The sequence below is a fragment of the Haemorhous mexicanus genome, chromosome 1, assembly GCF_027477595.1.
Source record: "Haemorhous mexicanus isolate bHaeMex1 chromosome 1, bHaeMex1.pri, whole genome shotgun sequence".
NCBI lineage: Eukaryota > Metazoa > Chordata > Aves > Passeriformes > Fringillidae > Haemorhous > Haemorhous mexicanus.
Window position 1 is genome coordinate 27,113,658 of NC_082341.1, and position 22,683 is coordinate 27,136,340.

General features: G+C 35.7%; 1 protein-coding gene across 3 annotated transcripts in view; it reads left to right on the top strand.

Moving 5' to 3' along the window:
• PHF14 (PHD finger protein 14) overlaps positions 1 to 22,683 on the top strand; it is a 160,888-nt gene that overhangs the window by 17,188 nt on the left and 121,017 nt on the right. For all 3 annotated transcript variants that reach the window (XM_059843854.1, XM_059843863.1, XM_059843874.1), the window contains exons 4-9: positions 373 to 517; positions 9,798 to 9,957; positions 15,371 to 15,482; positions 17,662 to 17,799; positions 19,645 to 19,791; positions 22,387 to 22,657. In XM_059843854.1, the coding sequence (XP_059699837.1) occupies positions 373 to 517; positions 9,798 to 9,957; positions 15,371 to 15,482; positions 17,662 to 17,799; positions 19,645 to 19,791; positions 22,387 to 22,657 (973 nt within the window). The remainder of the gene's footprint in view (positions 1 to 372; positions 518 to 9,797; positions 9,958 to 15,370; positions 15,483 to 17,661; positions 17,800 to 19,644; positions 19,792 to 22,386; positions 22,658 to 22,683) is intronic.

Sequence of the window (22,683 nt, forward strand, 5' to 3'; positions counted from 1 at the left end):
TCTTTGGCCTTTTATTAAATTTGGATTTTAAATGGCTTCTTAGGTTTTCCATTTTGTAGACTATAAATGGTTCATAGACATACATTTCTGTCTTGATGATTCTGTATTAAGGTTTCTGTCTTGACTCTCCTCTGACCTCTGGATCTTAACAGGTCTGTAAGTTGCATTGACATCCATGCATCCTAGCTCTTGTATTCATGGAGGCAGTGTTTGAGCATTTTGACAACAAAGAAGCTTCTAGCCTTTTAAAAATAAAGTTCCGTGGTTTTTTGATTGTTGTTCAAAAATTGAGCAAATAACAGATCTTCTGCTTGCTTTAAATAAAAGTGAAATTCCTGGCATAACCCATGTGTCTCCGTTTTTCAATATCAGGACTCATTGATCCTTGAGAAGTCTCAAAATTGGAGTTCCCAGAAAATGGACCATATTTTGATTTGTTGCGTTTGTCTTGGAGATAACAGTGAAGATGCTGATGAAATAATCCAGTGTGACAACTGTGGAATAACTGTGCATGAAGGTAATACAGCCCTTCATTCTTGTTGCAGGAGGAAAGTATATGCTTTGCTTTTAATAAAATTTTGACTTTCTTCAAACAACATCTTTCAATGCTAGGGGGTATTTTTTTGAAATACTGCTTTGATTTTTTTAGTGGTGTAACACCCATCTTCTACTTGGCAATGCAAATATAAGAACCTGTGGGATGGGACATAGTCTACAGATACTGGCACAGTGAATGACAGTGTGCAAATATTGGAGCTATACTCTGTATTTTCACTTTAGGATTTTCTGATGATGTGGTTTGTCTTACGTATTTCAGTGTATGAATTTGATTGCATAATTGGAATATAAGGTAATGAGAATAGAAGGCCTTCTAAAAAGAAAGGTTATTTCACCTATATTTTTGCTGTACCAAAATGGCAGAGAGAAGGGGAAGAAGAAAGGTATTCTCCATTGCATTTATTTATTAGTGAAAATAGCTAGTCTTGAACTTCCCCTCATAATTTTCAGTGACATTTTAAAACAGGAGAATTTTGAAGTTAGAACATATCAAGTTGTTTCACTAATTCCTTCAAAATCTGGTCTATGTGTGTAATAAATGGAGGTGATCTGGTTTGACAGAAGTGATCTGGTTTTACTCCAGAATAATAATTTAGGTGAATGTATGGAATTTTAACAGCTTTACGTGGAAGATCAGACTGTATTGTGTGTTGTTGCTCTTCCTCTTGAGGTTGGAAGGTAGGGGAGATATTAACACAGAGATGCACACCTCTTTTGTTAAAAAACAAAACCTTTTTTTCTCCATTAATCAGGTTGGGGCTTTTTTTCTCATATTCTGGACATTTTAGGCCCCCTTTTTTAAGTTTTCTCAGGGAAATGAGATTAAACCAGTTCTTGAAACAAAAACAAAACAGGCTTTTATTTTTCAGAAGTGTACAAGGCATTTATTTAATGTGACTCCCTTAATTTAATTTTTTTTAACTGTTTAGAATGTCTTTCTAGGTAGGAAGTGGTTTTATAAATCCCATACTCACACTTCAGTTTTCTCATACAAGATAGAAAACTATTTCAGAACAGTAGTTTTCATGCATTGGGATGTAGTTCAGTTCTTTGCTTGACGTCACTTAGGAAACCGAGGCTGGAATTTCTATCCTGTTGTTCGCATGCCCTAAATTGTATGTCCATATGTGCTTCTAACTCTTGAACCTCTTGTGGTCTTTTGAAGAGCTAATCCGTACTGTCAATGTTACTTAGGGAGCAGTTGACCTAATTTATGATGAGCTGGATCACACTCCAAGTGCCTTTGAGGGCATTAGTGAGGCTTTATTGCCTTCTAGAAGTGTTAGGCTCCTACATTTATTTGTCTTGCAGAATTCCTTCTTCTGTATCCATGAAGTTTTTTGGAAAGTAATGTGTAGAATATATTTGATTTGAGATACAGTAACTATCTAAAAGTTACTTTTGTAGAATCTTCTTAGATCTTCTTTTTCCCCTAGCACAGTCTAATATTAACTCACAAGGAACAAAAAAAGCATCTTTTGCTGATAGTTATAAATGCATGCTTGAGAATTCCCCAAACATTGCATCCAGTCAATACGTCCAAACTCTAAAGCTGTGGAGCTCCCTGAAAATTTTTCCATAAGATTTATTTAATTATTGTAATGTTTACTAAAGTAAAGAATGATTGTGATAGAAAAATGATCCTTTGCCACTTTAGAATGAAATGATGGCAATTTTTTTTTTTATTCAAGAGGAGTACTTTAAAAATCTCCAAAAGATCACCTCCTCATTTTACTTAGTTTACTAAACTTCTGTTCCTACAAAAGTAAGATTATAGCTGGCTTTCCTCTAGAGGAAAGTAGTTCCATAGTTCAAAAATCACTTGAATTTTAGTAGTTCAAAATCTGTTTAAAAGTAATTACTGCTATTCTTTTTACAGTGTTCCAGGCAAAGATTGCCTGTAGTCCCACTGATAAAACGAGTGCAACGTGTGTGTTTCTTTTCAGAATTTTTACTTCTGTATGAAGTTAATTGTAATGACTTTGTTGTCATTGCAACAAAGTAAAATAGATTAATTAAAAATATTTAATTTTAGTTTGTTCTGATAATTTTTAGAGTGTGTACCAGGTAATTGACTATACATGTTGGTTAATTTTTCACATTTGTGGTGGAATGTTTAGTTAGCTCTTTGCAATTCATTTTAATAATAAATACTTGAAAGTGTATATGAAGCAGTTGTGAAGTTCTGTTTGATTAGGTGAAGTCTTAGAGAAAAATAAGCAAGCTGTGTATGCGAAAGTAATCGATGACTATGATATAAATATAAATTTCCACAGCAACAATTTGAAGCTGAACAATTTGGAGTTTTACTTGACACTTTATGTGTATGTTTTATTGCTAGATATGTATGAATATAGTGTCAATAGAAATGGACAGTTATTTTGCTGTGTTTTTCTGTACTTGAATATTTTATAATGATAAGTAAGGGCAAGTGCTATTTTAAATCTGAGCTTTTTTCAGTAATTTTTTTAATAATTGCTTGCAGCAAATAAAAATATTGCTGTTGTGTTTAAACCCCTGTTGACCTCCAAGCTCATCATAGCCACTCGCTAACTTCCCCGCTGGCAGGATCAGAAGAGAATGTGAAGGGTAAAAGCTGGAAAATTTGTGAGTTGAGTTAAAGACAGCTTAATAGTGAAAGCAAAAACCATGCACACGAGCAAAGCAAAACAAGGGATTAATTCACTGCATCCCATGGGTAGGCAGGTGTTCAGCCATCTCCAGGAGACCAGGGCTCCATCACATGTAACGATTACTTGGGAAGACAAACTTCATCACCCTAAACATCCCCCCTTTCCTCCTTTTTCCCCTCACTTTGTATACTGAGCATGGTGTCACATGGTCTGGAGTATCTCTGTGATCATTTGGGGTCACCTGTCTTGGCTGTGTTTCCTCCTAACCTGCCAGGCACCCCCAACTTCTTTGCTGGTGTGGCAGTAGGGGAAATAGAAGAAGCTCTGTGCACATCCTGCTCAGCAATAACAAAAACATCTCTGTATTATCGTCACTGTGTTCAGCACAAATTCAAAACATAGCCACATATTTGCTGCTGTGAAGAAAATTGATTCCACCCCAGCCAAAACCAGAACAGTTATTTAAAAAAATGGAACTTTTGAGGCTTTAGTTTGATGCAGTGGTCTTGTATATACATACACTCAATGACTTGGAGATTTCTGCAGTCCTGCCCAGTGGTTACTGACTGACTATTTACTTCTGAATGCACAAGTAATACATGAAGACAGCCTATCATTAAGAAGTTGCAGTCAAAACCAAAATGCAATGCAACAGTTACTTTTTGGTCCTGTTTGCCTATCATTCAATTCGGCTGATTTCCAAAATAAATTGAAAAGTAGTTGGAAAGGTAATTACTATCTAATCATATAAACCTGGCTTGCAACTTTGAGAATTATTTTTTTTAATTTTAGTAGAAGCAAGGTTTACTCTTAATAGCATTGGCTGTGATCTGTACTTTGGAAACATATACCCAGATCACAGACATAGACTGTATTTATAGTCCTTTGTATTCTCATATGCAGCTGCTTGGTAGTTTGAAAAATAAATGTTTTGTAAACACACTGAAATCCAAGAATTTGGTTTTATTTTTTCAGGTTTCCTTTAGTAGATATATTGCTGTGGCTGCAGGTATCATGCTGTGTCCAGAAATTTGTTAAAATATTTGAGCTTTTGAGTTTTTCAGAGCACAGTATTGAAGGAAGAGTCTCCTATTTATGAGTTGGATAGAAATCAATGCAGTGGTGTTTACCTGTACATAGGAAGAGAAATATGCCCATTTCCTGCAATCTGATTTATTCCAAAATGCCCAAAGCAAGCTGGTGGAATACCACGGGGTTTTCTTCATAGTTTTTATGTGCAATTTGAAGTGGTGTTATGAATGAGCCCATTTTCTCTTCTTCTCTATAGCATGGTAAATAATTATGTGCACTCTTTTCACACCCTACTGGAATCCCACCCAGGGTCCCACATAATGATGATATTGACAATTTGATTGTTCTTCCCCTGAAGACCTTATTTTCTCCTTCTCCTTGTTGACTACTGTTTTTTTCACTGGGAGAGGGTCCTACATGCTTGACTTTAGGCCTTGGTGCTCTGTTCTAGTGGAAGTTTTGTCCACAGGACCTTTTTGGTGACTGAGAGATGTTCTTCTATGACAGCCACCTCAGTTTTAATGTGAAGTTATTCTTTAGCTGAGAAAATACTCCTCTGAGTCAAACCTACTTATTCTGGACACCTGGGCTCCCTCCTGAATATTTGATGCTACCACCTTTTCCTTTTGAGGACGTGGTGCGGCAGCTGCCTGTTCAGTTGTGACTTGTATTCCTGTTGGATTGCTTGCTTGCATAATGAGCTGTTACATAAGGAAAAAGAGGGTTGATAAATCATCTGGGAACAACTGTGTCAGAGCTCACATGGAGGAAGCAAGATGGCCAAGAGTTAGAGGGGAGTTCTCATTCAGAAATAAAGTCATGGACCTTTAATAAATACCTTTACTTGACTTGCTGACACGTTCTGAGATTGTGAGATATTCAGTTTACTTTCTAATATAACTGTTACTGTGTGAGGTTCATATCACTTGCACGGTCTCCATCACTTGTCCAAAAGCTGTCTTTGCACTGCAGACATGTGTCCAAAAAATCTATGGTTAGTGGAGTAAATAACTGGTTTGAATTGTAACTGCCTTTAAAACTGCATAAACAGCATACATGTAATGCTAATTTCATACTCACTCTTATACAATGCATTCATCTTTTAGTTTGAAAAGCCTGTAATTAATTAATAAGTCCATCAATTAAAAATCTGCTCTCATTTCACATGTCACCCTATCTCTGTCACATCCTCTCTCTCCCCCCACAAAAAAGAGAAAAAGAAAATCTTTCTTACTGAATTTGTACAGTTGCCTTTCAGAATTTTTACTTCTGTATGAAGTTAATTGTAATTTGTTTTTATAAAAGTCTTTTTTAGACACCAATCTGTCATTTTGGATAAACGCATTTGTGCTAAGATCTTGTAATAACAGGACACCTCCAACTGTGTTGTCAGTTTTTTTGACATCTTGATTGCAGTGTGTCTGAAGATGTCTGGCACACATGGTAGCATGTGCCACAAGTGTAGGTAGCATGCTTGCCAGTTGTTGTCCTTGGGTTAGTTGCTGTGAGTTAAGTGAGAAAAGTTCTACATTTTTTGAGCAGTTTCTTTTCCATCTCCTATCTTTGTTTCTTACTGTACTTCGATGTGTATGTCAGAGAGTAAAAATTCTCTTGCTAAAAGTGATAGTGTAGTTGCCATATGCTCTACAGTGTGGTAAAACTTTTTTGCATTTTCATTTTGCCCCTTACTGTGGTCTGCTGCTGTCTGGTATAAAAATCCGTTTTTCAAAATCACGTACTTTAGTACTCTCCATTTACTAAATAAAAATATTGTTCTGAATTTATGGTACATGAAATTATTAATGTATTTATTTTATATTGTTGGTCCAATTAAAATGGAATAAAATATGTTTTGAATACTGTGATCTCACAACATTTAATTTTGCAAACATAGGGTTTACCATATAGTTTGTGTTTCAGAGTATATGTAGTTGGTGCATGCAGATATCCTCGTTGGCAAAAAATTACCTTCCCAGAGAAACAGAGGACTAGCTGCAGCCACAAAAAGAATTAGGTCTCTGTTTCTCTCAGTGGTATAAATTTTAGAACAATTGTCTTAATGATATTATTTTAAAGTGTGTGCAGTTTCATTTTATTGACAATCACTTGAAAATATAAGCTATTGGCAGAGTAAAATGACATCAAAATGAGGGAATAAAAAGGTCTGTCTTCTGTATCTAATGACATACATTCAACAGACAACTTGACTCTAATTGTAATATATAGATGGTATTAATGGAACAGTAAGTGGTGTGAAAATTTTACCTTCTTGAATTTCATGTGTTTAAATTCATAGGTTAATATTACACTAAACTGGTTTTATTGTTTAGTGTTAATGGTGTTCAAAGAGGTGTCAGAGATGGATTTATGATACAGAAGTCCAAGACTATATAAACATGAATATTTAATGAACTTCAGTTCAGAAGGAGCTCTTAGGGATGTTCTGAAGACCCAGACTTAAGAATTTTTGTGAATGTTAAGGAAAAGCAGCATGCATTTTAAGCAAAGTGTTTACAAGTTACTTGATTTTCTTTGGCATATTTTCCAGTCAAAGGGGCAGCTGGTTGACTTAATGCCAAATAGGTCAGAGGTGCAGTGAGGTTACTTGGACCTAAAAATGTCCTTTACAGGTTCTGTATCCTTCCCCCTGTTGTCCTTTCAGGCCTGTAGTAGTCATACTGTCTGTACAATTGGGGTACTTTTAGAGGAAACTTAAAGATTGCCTCCTGATTATTTTGCTAAGTGAGCCCTTAGGTTGCTGTCTGTTCCAACACCAGCAATTCCCAATAATTCATTCAGAATTGTTGGATTGATCAACTTTAAATTGATCTTCAGTATAGGATGGAACGATTTACCAAGTTGCAGCTTTGTATTTGCATATCTATGCATTCTGAAGTCATGAAAATAATCCTTTTTAAAATTTTTGTCAATTGGAACAAAATAATTTTTTCAGCATAGCAAAATAAGGCAGGTAGTAGTAAGTTGAACCTTTGTTGTACTCAGCATTTTAAGGGTTCTAAAATGATATATTTAATTTGTATTTATATTCATGATTAGACTTTGGAGTGTACTAAAATTGGCTCTTGCCAGAAGTCACTGAAGAACAATTACAAAGTATCTTCTGTGAAACCTAGCTTCAGAGCCAGCGAGGTTTTGTATTGCACCTTTGATTCAGCAGTTTTATTTGGCAGCCTACACCAGGTCAGCAACAGTCTTACAGGCTAGATTTCCTTTTCTTCAGCTTTGTGGTGGACCAGATTGTTTTGATGTTTTTATCAGCAATGATTAATGGGAATCTAGTCTGTTTTCTCCAGCTAAACACCACCCCTTTTAGTTGTAACAGCGTGGTGTTTAGCTTTTACTAACTGCCAGGTAGGTAAAAAAGTAAATGTCTCCTTATCTGTCAGAGATCTTAAACTCTTTAAATCTGTCACTAAGATTTATATACAAACTGGGGCAAAAAAATTGGGTTAAAAAGATGGACTTTTCTCCCCCCCCCCCCCCCCCCGACTTTGGAAAATGACATATATTTGTATTGTTGTAGAAATAATGTTTAATACCAACACATTTGATAAGGATCTAAATAATTGCAGCACATTTGTGTCATTTTCTAGGAGGAAGGATAAAAAACGATCAGGTATAAATGACTGATAAGTACTATAAAGCAACTATTTCAGAATGAAGGTAAGACAGTTTGGAGAGGTCATCATTCTAATTTTAGTAGACTGATGGCACTTAGGCTAGAAAAGCAAATCTAATTACTTTCAATTGGTGAAGAATCATCAGTGTTTGAAAGAAACTGATTTTGATTTGCTGTGTGGATTGTAGAATTATTGAGGAACAGTATTACTGCATCTGTAATGTTAAAAAATTTTTAGTAAGTACTTTTAAGAAAATGTTAATATGTTTTGAAGTCTAAAGGAATCATTAAAAGGTTAATCAGCTCTGTGGTATCAATGGGCCATGTGTTTGTACATCAGTGTTATTGCTGAAAATGGGATTTGCTGGCATCTATTCAAAATTGTGTTATTAGAATTGAAAAAATTACTTTGTGGAATGTTGCTTTAAGCTGATACCACATTATAAGGAAGATGGAGTGACTCTATGCATGAGCTATAATTTGTCTGTGAATGCACTTCTGCACATGACTTGTCCTTTCATTCTAGGACACTTTTTATTATGAAAAGAAACATTCTGTCATCTTATTTTAATTCTTACTGATGAGTCTCATCCTCTGATGGAAGACTAGGTTTCTTAAGAGGTTCCTGCAGTGTTGCCTGTTTCCTGAGTGTAGTTTCAGTATGTTATGCAGACCTCTGTTTCTGTTGCAAGGGGAGTTGGAGCACTGTTGCTATTTTATTACAGCCAGTGGGTAATGAAACAAAGTAAAAAATCATGTTGCTATTTAATTGCAGAATTGAGTAATTTTACTGTTTTGAAAGCACAAATTTTGGCTCGGTTGCTGCATTTGATAAATAGCTGAATTTAATTTTTTAATAAAATCTTTGCTGTGTTTTAAGTGTTGACAATTAGATATTTTTTCTCTTATTGAATAGCAGCTAAATGTTCAAAGTGTGGTATATGAGAAAAACAGTTTTGTGGTGATTAGTTTAGTATTTTTCTTTTTGTCATTTGTAGTAGTACTAATACAACTCTTGCTCTTGTGCAAAATTTAAATAACAAATCACTTTAAAGACACTGTTTTCCTAAATTTGTGGTAACTAAGCGTGCATAGGCACCTTAGCAATCATAATGAATACCCTAGTTGTACTGAGGAAGGGAGAAACCGAATGATTGAGCCTAGCTATAATTTAAAACCAGGTACAAATGAGAGTGCTTAAAAAAAATATATATTTCATCAATCACCAATGTGGTGTCTCAGAATTGTCAGTTTGTACTCCACAAACTATACTCTGGTTTTGAAGTTGTACAAGTGTTCTTAAGGTCAATTCTACAACTCATAAAGTGGGTAAATAGTCTTTTTAATTTTATGTATATATTCTTCTGTAGTTGATTTGCATGCTGAATGCAAAATGGAAAATTGGAGTGCATATTTGTTGACTGGATTCTGCTGACACAATGAACCTCTAGAAGAAAATCCAAACACTCTTTCCTTCCTTCCAAAACATGTTCATTTTCAGGGAGAAGAGCTTGTTGTTTTTATCTTGAAATAGATTTCTTTACTCAAAAAAAATGCCTTGAGTTTTTTTTAATCTTTGGTTGCTTCAAGTCTTGTTTTCTTACTTTTCTTCCTAATGGATAGTCTGTAAGAACACCAAGTGTAGCTAGAAGAATAAAGTGAAAGTCTTCTTTCTTCTTGTTTTTTAGTTGTCATCTAATACAATCACATCAAACGGGTGACTTTTTATAATTAAACTTGCTTTAAAATGTAAATTTTGCACTAACCATAATAATTTCAAAAGCAATTGTAAACTTTCTTGAGTATCTCAGTATTTCTCTTGAACTGTTCCCCCGAATCTGTGTATGTGTATGTTTCCTTGTGAAGTCATAACTGTCAAGTGGCTGCTTCTACAATTGTCTCTTGTATTGATCTTCTATTTTTCCTGTGTGTAGGTTGCTACGGTGTTGATGGAGAGAGTGACTCTATCATGAGCTCAGCTTCAGAAAATTCCACAGAGCCATGGTTTTGTGATGCATGCAAATGTGGTGTCACACCTAGCTGTGAATTATGTCCCAACCAAGATGGGATCTTCAAGGAGACTGATGCAGGCAGGTAAGACTGAATAAGTGATATTTTGAATTTGGTGTCATCTTACCTTTAAAATATTGGGTTTTATCCTATACCTTGTAGAGACTCTGCTCAGGTCTATTGACTTTCAAGTAGGATGAAAGTGGGAGGAAAACTGCATGTTTTCATTTTAGTAGAGCAAAGGACTTTATCAGTATGCCAGGCAATGGGAGAAGTATCATAATAAAATTATACTGAAGATGTGCTAAAGGTATTCAGACAGATATTGTATATTATTATTATTTAGAATTATGAAGATTATATTCTTGATTTTTGAGAATATTCTTTACTTCTTTTTAGGATTGAATTCATGTCTAATTTGAGAATAAGCAGATTAATTCTCATGATGCCTTCAATTCCTGTCACAGTTGAAAATAAATTAAGATATACATATTAATGTTAACTAATTATCTGTACTAAAGCCAAAAACTGCGTTAGCAATGCTGGCTTAGTATTGCTGGGTTTTGCTGCATGGTTTCATGGGGTTTTTTGGTTGGGTTTTTTTGGGGTGGTTTTTTTTTTTTTTTGGTTGGTTTTTTTTTTTTAAATAGACCATGAAAATTAAGGTTTTTTCCATACACTTTATGGTTGTATAAATTGTGTGTGTGGTAAAAAGCAAAGTTTTCCAGTGCTGGGATTTTCATAAGCTTTAAAAAAAAAAGTTACACAAACAAGTCAAGGTTTGTAGTGAATAATTTTGAACCTTGGTGGTATTAGTGCTTTTTTAATACTTTTAGGGTTCAGATCGTTGTTTCTGGTCTGTAGTAGGTTTAAAGAGTGTATGTGCATCTTCCTTATAAAGCCTTTACACAACTAAGCAAATTGTGCTTTTCCAGTTTTTTTCTGTTTTGATAATCATGCTTCTATAGGCAAGAAAATAACTCTGAAAGACTAAAACTCCATTGTGTAACGGGAAATGTGAGACTTGATATCACCCGACAAATTTTATTCTGACCTTTTTATTCCTGTGTTCTGCAAACAATTTAAGCCCTATAAATATAACTTTCCATGCTATCCTAGTAGAAATTATAAGTCAGCATTTTAATAATTGCTTAATTTTTTTCTTGTGAAGGGGTGGTATGCTTTTAGTTAACCTGGAAGTATTTTCTTTGTTACATTGGTTGTCTGTGCAGAAGCACATGCCTGCCTTTCTGACAGTGGGCATTATCACAATATTTTGTTATTGTATCTTTATTTGCTGGATAATATGATATTGCTATCCTGGATAAGTTTATTCTCCCAGAAGAAGAGGTTTTATGCTAGAAAAAAAAAACAAATACCAATTGCAGTTTACTGGTTGACATTAATAATATATGAAAATTCATGTGTGCTCTTTTTATTGTTTATTTATAAATTTGAGTTCTCAAGGGTAGGGGGCACTATAGACTAGGAGTGGGGTCTTGGGACAGTGTCTGTTATGTTTCCATTGTACTCAGTTAACTGTAATCCAATTCTGTGCTTTTCTTGATGTGTTAGCTGGAAGGGACTACTGAGTAACAGATTTCTTTTCCTCACCATTGCTTTTCATCCCCTTACCACCTTTTAAAAATAAATTCTCCATATGCATCAGTGCTCAAAATTACATAAACCAAACCTAGTCAATTTCTCTTCATAATCAAATTGAAATAATTTCTCTCTTTTTACATGAAAGGTGAATCATTAGAATAATGAGGTGGTTAATTTCTCAGCAGAAGCCTTTTCACATTAATCTCTCAGTTTCTCAAGTATAAATGTGAATTTATGAAATTTTACTTCTCAGAATGCTATTATCCAAAAATATAAATTCTGTCCTTGTTTCAGTATAGAGTTTTTCTTCCTTCCTGATCAACATCTGTCATCATTGCTCCAAGCTAAAGTAACAAGGAAGATTATTCTTGTTTGATTACCCAATTTGTCTTAATTACAAGCTTCTAAAACATGTGCAGCTAAATAAATGAGCAGGAAAATATTTAGAACTGGTATTAAAAGCAGCTGAAGCTGCTTCAGCTGTGAACTTGACTGACTTGTGTATGTTTTTTAATAAAGATTCAGGTCTGAGTTCACATATAGGTGGTTAAAGAAATGAGCCACTTGTGTGCCAATCACACAGAAATGGCAGTTTAAATCTGTAGTACTGCAATACTAGGGTGACATGTACTAAAACATTTTGAGAAGGTCAGTATGAAGCAAGCAGCCAGCTGTTGGGTTTATCATAGATAAACTCCTACAGAGTGCAGCAGCATTAAATACACCAGTGGAGCATGAAAAAACTGTGCAAATTAAATTGAGAAAGCAGCTGCTTGTAGATGTGTATCTTTATATTGAACTTTGGAGAGTATGTTTAGTAGGCTGTATTAAAACTTACTATCAAAAATCCCCAACCAGAACCTTGGATTTTTGTTAAGAATAATAATTGTGGAGATATGTAACTTCTGTTTATAAAGATTTGTTCTGTGTTACACACCTTAATTTAAAGGAAGAGTATAGAAAAGAAGCCGAATTCAGATGTTTTTGTCTACAAACAAGAAGTCTATTTATCTCAAGGTTACAGGTCGCATTCTGTGTGTTGTATTTTGCCTTTTTTTTTTTTTAATTTCCTTTTAAAAACAAATACAATATGCTTATATCAATGAGGTATTTATTTTAGTAAATCATAATGTTTACCAAAATGCACATTTAAGTACGTACATGTGCTTTTTTTAGTAGAGGAACATTTCATAAAAGTATGGTAGGGATTTAGGCCAAGCTATTGCCACTCCTGGATCCAGCATGGAAGGGCAGAGGTGGTGCTCCATTGCTCCCCTGCAGGGATAGGTTTTGCCTCCACTGGTTTTCTGCAGAGTCACACAGAAGATGTACTTTTCATATACTAATGAGAAGAATCTGATTTTTTACATGCAACATCCTATTAAGTTAGAGATTTTTGGTGGCATGCTGGAGTGTTTCTGCTGTAATTAAACCACTGATGAGGTTTTCTCCTTTTCTGAGCAGCAAGAAGTTTGGCAGAACACTTGAGTGTCTCAGCTTGTTCTCTGGCAGCTAGCAGGCTGCCATATTTGTACTACATTGTTTAAACACAAGGTTGTAACTCATGTTTAAATTTTCTTTGCTTCTTCCTATAGTAACAGTGCTGTGACTAAATAATTTTGTGGATGTAAAGAACACTAGTAATATTTGTGGACGCAAAACAATGCAGTTCTTGCATATAAATGTGTATTTGGGTTATACATCATGCTAATTGTTTTAAGTTTATATGTTTTAAAAGGAATTTACTACTTAGCATCCCAAATCTGAGTGATTTAACCACAGGATAAGTACTTGTATTTAAATACCCAAGTGAAAAGAATGTTGTCAGATATGGCACAATGGATCAGTCAATGTTGTGGCTTGTTAGATTTACTGGGAATGTCTTACAGAGTGAAGCAATTTAATAGCTCTTAAGTAGCTTCTTCCTGTTACTGGGATTTTTCTGTTATCCAGTTAATGGCTTGGACTGTTTGGGGGGAAAATGGTAAGTAAGTAGTCTGTTCACCAGTTTTGTGCATTGAAAGATCATTGTTTTCTTTGGTAAAGACTGAAATATAGATGTATTTTTAAGCTTGCTACTGAACCTTTCATATTTTGCTTGTTTTTTAATTTCTGTTGGGATATATGATTCAAAAATAACATGAAACTTAATAAATCTGAATGTGATAAATTCCAGCATTGTAGGTCTAAGGACAATTGATGAGAAGTGTGCTCCTTTGGGAAACCAGGGCTACATGGAGCTCCTGAATAGTGTAACCATAAACTTCAGTATTTCTTTCATCTGTAAGCAGCTAGTTAATAACAGTAGCTGGTTTAAGTGCACTTGAACCCCGGATGTTATTGCTCTGGTATAACTGAATTTTTTAAATTGACATACAGAGGAAAGAGGAGGGAGAAGAGAGAGGCTAAACAGTGGTAGAAGATTGAGAAAAAGAGCACAGCAGCATGGGTGCAGATTTTAGCAAGTGGTAACAGGTCTGTACTGAATCCCTGTAAGAAAGACAAGGGAAGAAGTGTTTCTCACATCATCATGAGTCTTCTTGAATACAGGGAGTAGATTCTATTATTTGATTAGAACAGAAGAGAGTTTTAGTCTTCACTAGTGTTACATTTACTGTTAAACAATAATGACTGGGAAGATTGTAAAGTGCTGAATTAACACACTTGCTGAGGCTCAAACAGGCTATTTCAGCTCAGTTATGTCTGAAGTCTCTAGTTGTATTATATATCACGTGGGACTTTATTGGTAGTGTTAGCTACAATCTCTGCAATTGAAAGGCCATTTTCTTGAATATCTTAAAATAAAAAAATAGCAATCTTGACCCTCTGTCTATCACAGTTTTTTCCCACCTGATGCAAGGAGTAGCAAACACTTCCTGAATTTTGATAAAACAGTAAGATTATTTGCAGTAGTTTGTCTCAGTTAATTTGAGTCATGCATGCTGTGCAGAACAGATTTTGAGTTTGTCGCTAACTGATGGTTTGTGACAGTGGGAGCTGGATCTTTTAGAAAGTGTTCATTACGAGAACAATGGAAAAAGAAGACTAAGAGGAAAATCTGTCTTGTGCTGCAAGGCTGTTTTTGGGTAGCTGAGAGCTTCAGGAGGTTAAGAAGATGCCTGTCAACAGCAGTCTGGAGGCTGAAGTCTTTATCATTGTGTGGCATTTGATTACTATACTCTGAGGTCCAGATTCATTTTCTGTCCCTGAGGGCTGAAGATTTAGACCTCCTCCTCTCGAGTTTTTTTATGGCCAGCGAAGAAGGGAACAACTAAGTAAACTAAGTCTGTTTGTCTGAGTTTTAGATAGGCCTTTCTCTTATATTATTCAGATGTGTTTATTCCTGAGTGCAAGTTCTCTTGATGTTGCTTAAAACTAGTTGGTTTTGGTGATACTAACAAGTGTAACTAACAGTGGAAAGTCTGACTCATGCTGGATTGTAAGTACTTCATAGCTATATGCTCAGAGCTTGGTGTTGCTGTGACACCTGTATAATTTTGTTTGTTCCCTTCCTACCCCCTGTCACATTATGAAAATACCTGTCTGCCTTAGCTTTATAAGTAATATCAAAATCTTCATAACCTTTCATGTTCCTGGAAAAGTGTATGGAGCCCTTGGGAGAACCATCAGAACGTAAAGGTGGTGGTAGCCCAGCCCTTGGTCCAGACAGGCAGAGCAATCCCAGTGCCTTTGAAAGGCCTTACTCTATGGTTCTGTGTCTGAGCTCCTGAATTCCAAATAGGCACTCCATCCCTGCTTTTAATGTACTTTCCTTCAAGTGTTTCAGCTAGCGTCTGCAACATTTACAAGGCACTTGGAAATCTGAAAATGGTGAGTATGATATAGGATCAAAATGTTGGTAACAGTAACCTAATTTTGTCCACTGTTTTAGGTGGGTCCACATTGTTTGTGCCCTCTATGTTCCAGGAGTGGCATTTGGAGATATTGACAAGCTGCGGCCAGTAACACTAACAGAAATGAATTATTCCAAGTATGGTGCAAAGGTAAGTTTAGAAGAGATTAGCTGTATTTTGTGTTTTTACATGTAATAGAATAAAATGCATCTTCCCAACTTTAATTTTCTTTTTTATAGCAATTTTGTAGTGAGGTGAAGACTAAAAATAAGATAAAGTTTATTAAATGGTTGTTATACCTACAGCCTACCTTCTCTTCCCTCCATCTTTCTATCTGTTCCCTTAGCACCATTCTCCATAATTTCTGTCAACATTTTTGCCCAATTTCCCTGATTTTTTTACAGAGGTGCTAATTTCTTTTGAAGTCAGTGGCATATTGACAAAATGTGAATGAAAAGCGAGGAGGATTCATAAGATGAGAAATAGGAGGTAAAGTTGATTAAGAAAGGGGCAGATGTACCTCCAGTAAGAATGACTTCAGAGTTTATATGTAAGCTAGTATGCATACAACAGCCTGTTCTAAAGCAGTGCTTGCCAAAATCTGCAGCAAGATAGGACCCTCAACTTGAACTGATACACAATTCTAAAATTAAAATTTTTTTACATATAAATGTTTTCAGTCCAGATCAAAAGTAATCATGAACAAACCATACAGGAAACCATTGCAGAAGGCAGAGGACAGCGCTCATTAGTTTGCTAAATACTATGTGTTTGGCTAATGGAGGCAGTGTGGAGAAGCCATGTCTGTCAGACCAGTGTGAGGGAATGTGGTTGGTTCTAAGTCTGCAGCTCTAAAGCTTAATTTCTACCAAGTCAGGTTTTTTTCTTGAATTTTTTCTATTTGTTAAATAGAATACTAAATGAAAATGTGCAGTTTTAAAAATGCATACAGTATATAAAACAGACTAAAACACTTTGGATTGCCCATGTACAACGTGGCTGTATCAGGAGCCTGGGCCTTCTGAGGCATTTAGCCTTGTTTAGAAATGTTTGTAAAAGGTTGGGACAAGCACCCCAGAGCCTGCAAACTGTTGTTGAAATGAATCATACTTTTTTTTTTTAATAACATGAGTGATATATAGGATCAGGGCATCAGGGCAAAGAATTTGGGCATCTTGTCTTGCTGTGAGTAAGGTGAAAGTGACCTGTACAGGTGAAGACTCATTACTGGAAAGCTGTAAATCTTGTTTGCTATATTAAGTGTGGAAGTTACAGCTTATTTTGCTACATTCCCCCTTCAAAACCAGCTTAATATAATAGGTTTTTTCATTTAATTTCTTATCTGTTAGGTGTTGCAGCTACACAGCTAAAGGGTGCCCTCCAAGTGTAGCACATGTGATGTTTTGAGATTCTTCAGTCACTGAGTGTTCCTTACCATTCTGTTGTTTAACTTTCTGCATGGAGATATTTTCTCTAGGTGATAGACAGCTTTGCTCTCAATTCAGCAAGTAGGAGTCTAGGAAATGCACGCCTGTGTAATTTTAGATCATCTTTATGCACTGGATAGCAGCACTGCTCCAGCAGGGCGTATTCCCATTTCCTGCTTATCTGCTCATTTCCCTAGATTGCTGGCGCAGGGATTTGGTCTGAAATTGTGGAGAAAGAGACTGAATTGATCTGACTGAAAAATAAGTTAATTGTTTATTTCCAGATCATATTTGGGGATGTCAGTTGGTTGTTTTTCAAGTGACTGTGCCTAGAATGCACATATCTGAAGCCACAGTTACTTAATTAAGTGAATCGCAACCTTTCTCACTGATATTTAAGATTTTTGAGTATTTGTTTCTGCACTGTCACATGTTTACTCCTCCGTCATTGCTTATCAAAGGACATGTACATAATTATCTATGGTTTCCATTCAGAGCACTGGTCTTTTGTTGTTTGTCCTCTGAACTCGTTGAACATTTGCTGAGGAGTGGTGGTTTTTTTATACCATGGTTATACAACTAATTGTGCTTGAATTGCTTTGATGGTATTTAGTTGTTTTGTTGAGGGAGAATGCAATATGTGGAGGTTCATGTGAAAATTCATCCAACATGCTGTTTAGATTATTGAAGCACTTTACCATTGTTGAAAATTAAATTAATAGTGGGAGTTGAGAAAGCAGGAAGCTTTAAGTAGTGCCAGCTGTTGGGAGCATACTTGGTTTCTGTACCACACAAGAGTCGCGTACCAGTTTGGTTTTTATATATATGACATAAATTATCAAATATTAGGTGAAGTGCCCCTGAAATATTTACTGTGGCCTTTTCCATTCTTCTTTATGAAGGAGTGCAGCTTTTGTGAAGATCCTCGTTTTGCCAGAACTGGTGTATGCATTAGTTGTGATGCTGGGATGTGCAGAGCTTATTTCCATGTGACCTGTGCTCAGAAGGAAGGCCTCCTCTCAGAAGCAGCAGCAGAAGAGGTAGGTATGGAAAGGATAGAATAAAAGACCTCTGTTGAAAGCTTTCAGGAGATGACCTGAAATGGTAGCTGTTTTGTTCACAGGTCCTGGACAAAGTAGGTAATGAGTAAGGGAACTGTGCAGGGAGAGCCTTCACCAAATTGTCCAACTCTGAGCATCTTTTAAAGCTGACTGGAAAAAAGGATAGAGAAAGTTAATGCAGAGATTGGCTTAACAGACTGTCAGTCAATACAGACAGGAATTCTATTTCCTGAACTTCACACAGGGTGATATACTTACCTAGCTGTTTGTGTAGTGTAGTAATCTCTGTTTCATACCAAACAGGAAACTTGAGAAATTAAAAACATTTCTGATGCCACTTTTTCATGCAGGTTTTCCAGTATTTACTTCAAATTCTAGTACACAGATATGACTTTCCTTGTCATAACATTAATCTTTGGAATCAGAATAAAAAGCAAGTATTTATAACCTCCTGATAACTTCTTAATGTCTTTTCTTAACAGTCTTTTCCCTGTAATATGATCTAAAGCAATTCAGATTTGAAGTTCCTATTTCCTGATTCATTTTTATGGTATAAGTACTTTGAGGTTGTCCAATTTCATCCTGATACACATCGTTTGGATTAAGCCTGTCATGTTCATAGCTTCACAGTTTAGGTTTTTGCCTTAGAAAGTGGCACAGGTCACACAAAAACAAGCATTACTTTCACTGACACTTTTGTTTCTGAAAACAGTGGACCACTTAGGGATTCATGAAGAAATCATGAAATATTTACTTCTGTTGGACCAATAAATAGGAAGATAGCAGGTTGCCTCGTTGTTGTTGCCCTTTATAGATTATGTGTAAGGTTGAGCCTTTAAATGCCCTCTGTGAATTCCCTCTGGATATATGTATCTCCTTGCCTTTCCACCTTAAAATTTTGTTACATGTTATCTGCAGTCAAATTTTTAATCAAGGTCTCCCACAATCTCATTTTAGGGTGCAGCTAATTTTTGAAGTAAGTTGTCTTATACTGTGAAAATCTAAAATAAAATGTGCTTGTAAGGAAAGTCAGAGTAAATTTTATTAGTCTATGTTTTAAAAGTGGAATAAAGAAAAATTTGATAGGCAGGTAATTTATTAATATTTGTGTTACTATATGAAGGAAGACTGCTTTAAGTTTTTCTTAGTCTGTAGATTTATGATGTTGTTTGTACACTTTTGAAAGTACAAAGGCAATTAAATGTGTTTCTCAAACCATGTCTCTTCATGGCTCAGATATTTGTCGTCTGCTTGCAAGATTTGCAGATGCTGAAAGTTGCTATACACCAAGCCATGATGGTATGCAGATATGATGGACTGAAAAATGGGGAAAAAATCATCTGAGATGATAAATCATGTGAGGGTATAGCCACCAGAATGGTTGGAAAAACATTAGAGAAACCAAATATATTGCCTTTGATGGTATTCAGAATTATTAAGCACTTGTAAGATTTCATTTAAACGCACAGTGAATGAACAGGAAGGTAATACATGTTATATGTTAAAGGGATTTGTATTTAGGAATTTATTTTGCTGGGATTTTTTTCCTGGGAATGCAAATATAGTACAGAGATTGACTAGGAGAGAGTGAAATTGTTAATGCATTTAGAAACGTTTAGGATCCTGCAATGAAAACAATGGAAAAACACCTTATGTTATAAATTACATCAACATGACAAAATTGATTTAGAAACATACTTTTTAGTTGTTTTTAAAAACATGCCTATTTGAACATGTGAACTGATTGCCAGAATGTTTGTGCTGTTTGGCCTTACTTTGTCTCACTCTATTTTCATTCCTTCCCCTTTGTTTTTTCTGAAACAGGACATAGCTGACCCTTTTTTTGCTTATTGTAAACAGCATGCGGACAGGTTAGACAGAAAATGGAAGCGGAAGAACTACTTGGCTTTACAATCTTACTGTAAAATGTCCTTGCAGGAAAGAGAAAAGCAGCTTTCACCAGAAGCTCAGGTATTGTATTGGTGACACAAATGCCTCTGTATTAATAATCCTTGTTAAACAAGAGAGAAATTAAGAGAAGGTAAAAGTGTTATTACAGTAGAAAATGAAATGTGAAATATATTGATAGTGCATAGTCATGTAACAGCACACTGAACTGTTTGCTGGGTTTGGTCTCTAAGAACAATTATTTCTATATATGATATAGTTATACCTCATATATATGATATATCTATTTCAATAAATATCGAATATCTGTGCTTGTCTGAATTGAAAAATATTACTTTGCTTTTGAGGTAAAAAGTTGGTAATTGCTTTTTCATTGTAATTCATAGATTTTCTTTAATATTTTCTTCAAGACTCTGAAGAAAAAAGGCCAGAAAAAATTAGGCATTTCTATTTCTATCTAAATTTCCAATTTTGTAGGTCTAAGTGGAATTCTGTGTGCCAGGTGTTTTCATAGTAAAGACTTCCTAGGAAAAGAAATAATGTATGCAAAGAAGTGAGTCTCTGCTACTGCGTGGGAGTTGTCTGAAAGCCTTAGGCAAGTCTATATCCCTGTCTAGTGACAGATCCATTTAAAACTGTTTAGTTACTGCAGAAACTCACCTGATAAAAGTCCTGTTGATACAAAGGTTTCAGTTCCTCTGAGGGACTCTACATGCTTTCATGTTTCAATGTGTGTCTTTTATTTATTTTTTCTGATTCTGAGGAATTTCTAGAATAGTTTACCTCTCTGCTTAGACTGAACTGCATTTCATGGAAAAATCACACCTGTGTAGAAAAGCAGCTTGTTACCTAAACAAAACCTGCCTGATTTATTTGTAGGAAGTAGCAGATGCTGTAAATAATGGAAATAATTTATGGGAGAGGACTATCTGCTTTTTTTCTGAAGTGAGAATTATAGTGTAATGAAAAGAAAATATTGTTTCATATTATCAAACTTTTTATTTTAAAAAATCTTGCCTTTCCAGTTCTTCAGAGATTTTTGAATAGGAGAATATTAATTTAAAATGACCTATTCTGTTGAGAATGAGCATGAGCAAATTTGTACTGTAGAAGAATTGTGAATAAAATATTTTTTGGGATACTGAACTTCATGTAGCTTGATTTAGAACTCGTTTCATAGTGCTTGCTGAATATATTGGGCTCTCAGTAATGTGAAATGCACCTGTGTAGTGGAGACATTACAATAATATGAACAATGCCCAATATAATGGTAAGTGCTGGTTGTGCAATACTGTTTTGGAGCCAGCAGGGCATATTAGCTCTGTTTTCAGGCATGTATTAAGCAGTGCTGATAATGCTGATAAGTTCCTAGCATTTCCCTTTCTTTCTCCTCTTTTGCCCAAATCAAGACCGTGCAATTTTTTAAACTAAATTATTTAGATTAAATTTTTTGAAACTGAAGAATGACTGCTGAAGACTGCAGGTGCAGTTACTTGACATGGTGTCATAGGCACCTTGATACAAGTATGACAACTTGCATATGTTTTGTACAGCCACATGTTTTCACTCTTGGTGGCTTTGGTATTGTCCAGCAGTGGCTGTAGGTGGACCTATTGTCTGCTGCTGTGGGTCCAAGAAAAAAGCCAGTGGGGTCAGAGCTGGCCTGTAAGCTATATTTGCTTTGTTTCTTGACCATTAATATTCAAGACCTAGTAAGGTAATGTGTTAAACTGTCTGCAGTACTACCTTCAGTGATTCTGTTTGGAATTAGAGATGTTCCTTGACCATAGTGTGTATGTATATGCACACCTTTTGCTTTTGTCCCAGGAGTATCTGACACCATATGGTGGGGCAGTCACATTAGTTTAGTTTCTTCTTTGTGCAGGCAAGTAAACAGCTTCTAACTGATAGTCAGCTGGAGTTTTGCCTCTGAAGGTTTGTATGTTGATGTCAGTTTTTGCCAGAATTGCCACTTCATAGAGTTCCCTCAAGACAGCGTTTTCCAACTGTCAGTAACAGCTTGATCTTCTGGGATAGATCTCCCAGATGGTCACAAATATAGAGATGTCATCAACAATATATATTGTGAACTTCTCTTGTCTGCTTAACTTCTGTTTGGGTTGTGTTCTTGACAAATTATAATCAGCATGTTTAACATATATAAAGAGAAGTGGCATTGAGAAAGGAATTCCTACAAAAGTATGTCAAATATGGTACAAATGCTCTTCATCAACTTGTTTTGCTCACATAAATATCAATTTAATGTGTATCTAAATGCATATGTGGTAGGTCAACCAAAGCTTCTACCAGTAATGAGTTTTCACAATCCCATCAAATTATCATTTTTAGAAGGGGTTGTCTCAAAGCCAGCAGTCATCTGTTGCTTTCATCAGTGGGGAAATCTCATCAAGAAATGTGTACATAGCCCCAAAACCTAGTGAAAGGATGATGTCATTTGTGTGTGCACTTTGAAGTAAAATGGAATGTCTGTATCAATGTCTGTTTCTTGAGTTGTAGAGCTCCGGAGTGAAAATGGCATTGATTAGATTGTGCAGCTTTTAGAATGAAAATAAAATGCGGGTGTGTTCCAAACGATAACTCAAAACTAATTTTGAATCGTTCCCTGATGTTTTTAATTGGTGGAATTCTTGGTTGCAGGCTCGAATCAATGCCAGGCTCCAGCAGTATCGTGCCAAGGCGGAGCTGGCGCGCACCACCAGGCCCCAGGCCTGGGTTCCCAGGGAGAAGCTGCCGCGGCCGCTCACCAGCAGCGCTTCGGCCATACGGAAGCTCATGCGCAAAGCCGAGCTGATGGGAATTAGCACAGACATTTTTCCAGTGGATACTTCAGATACAAGTTCCAGTGTTGATGGAAGAAGAAAACATAAACAACCAGCTCTCACTGCTGACTTTGTCAATTATTACCTTGGTAAGGGTGAAAATAGCTTATTTTCC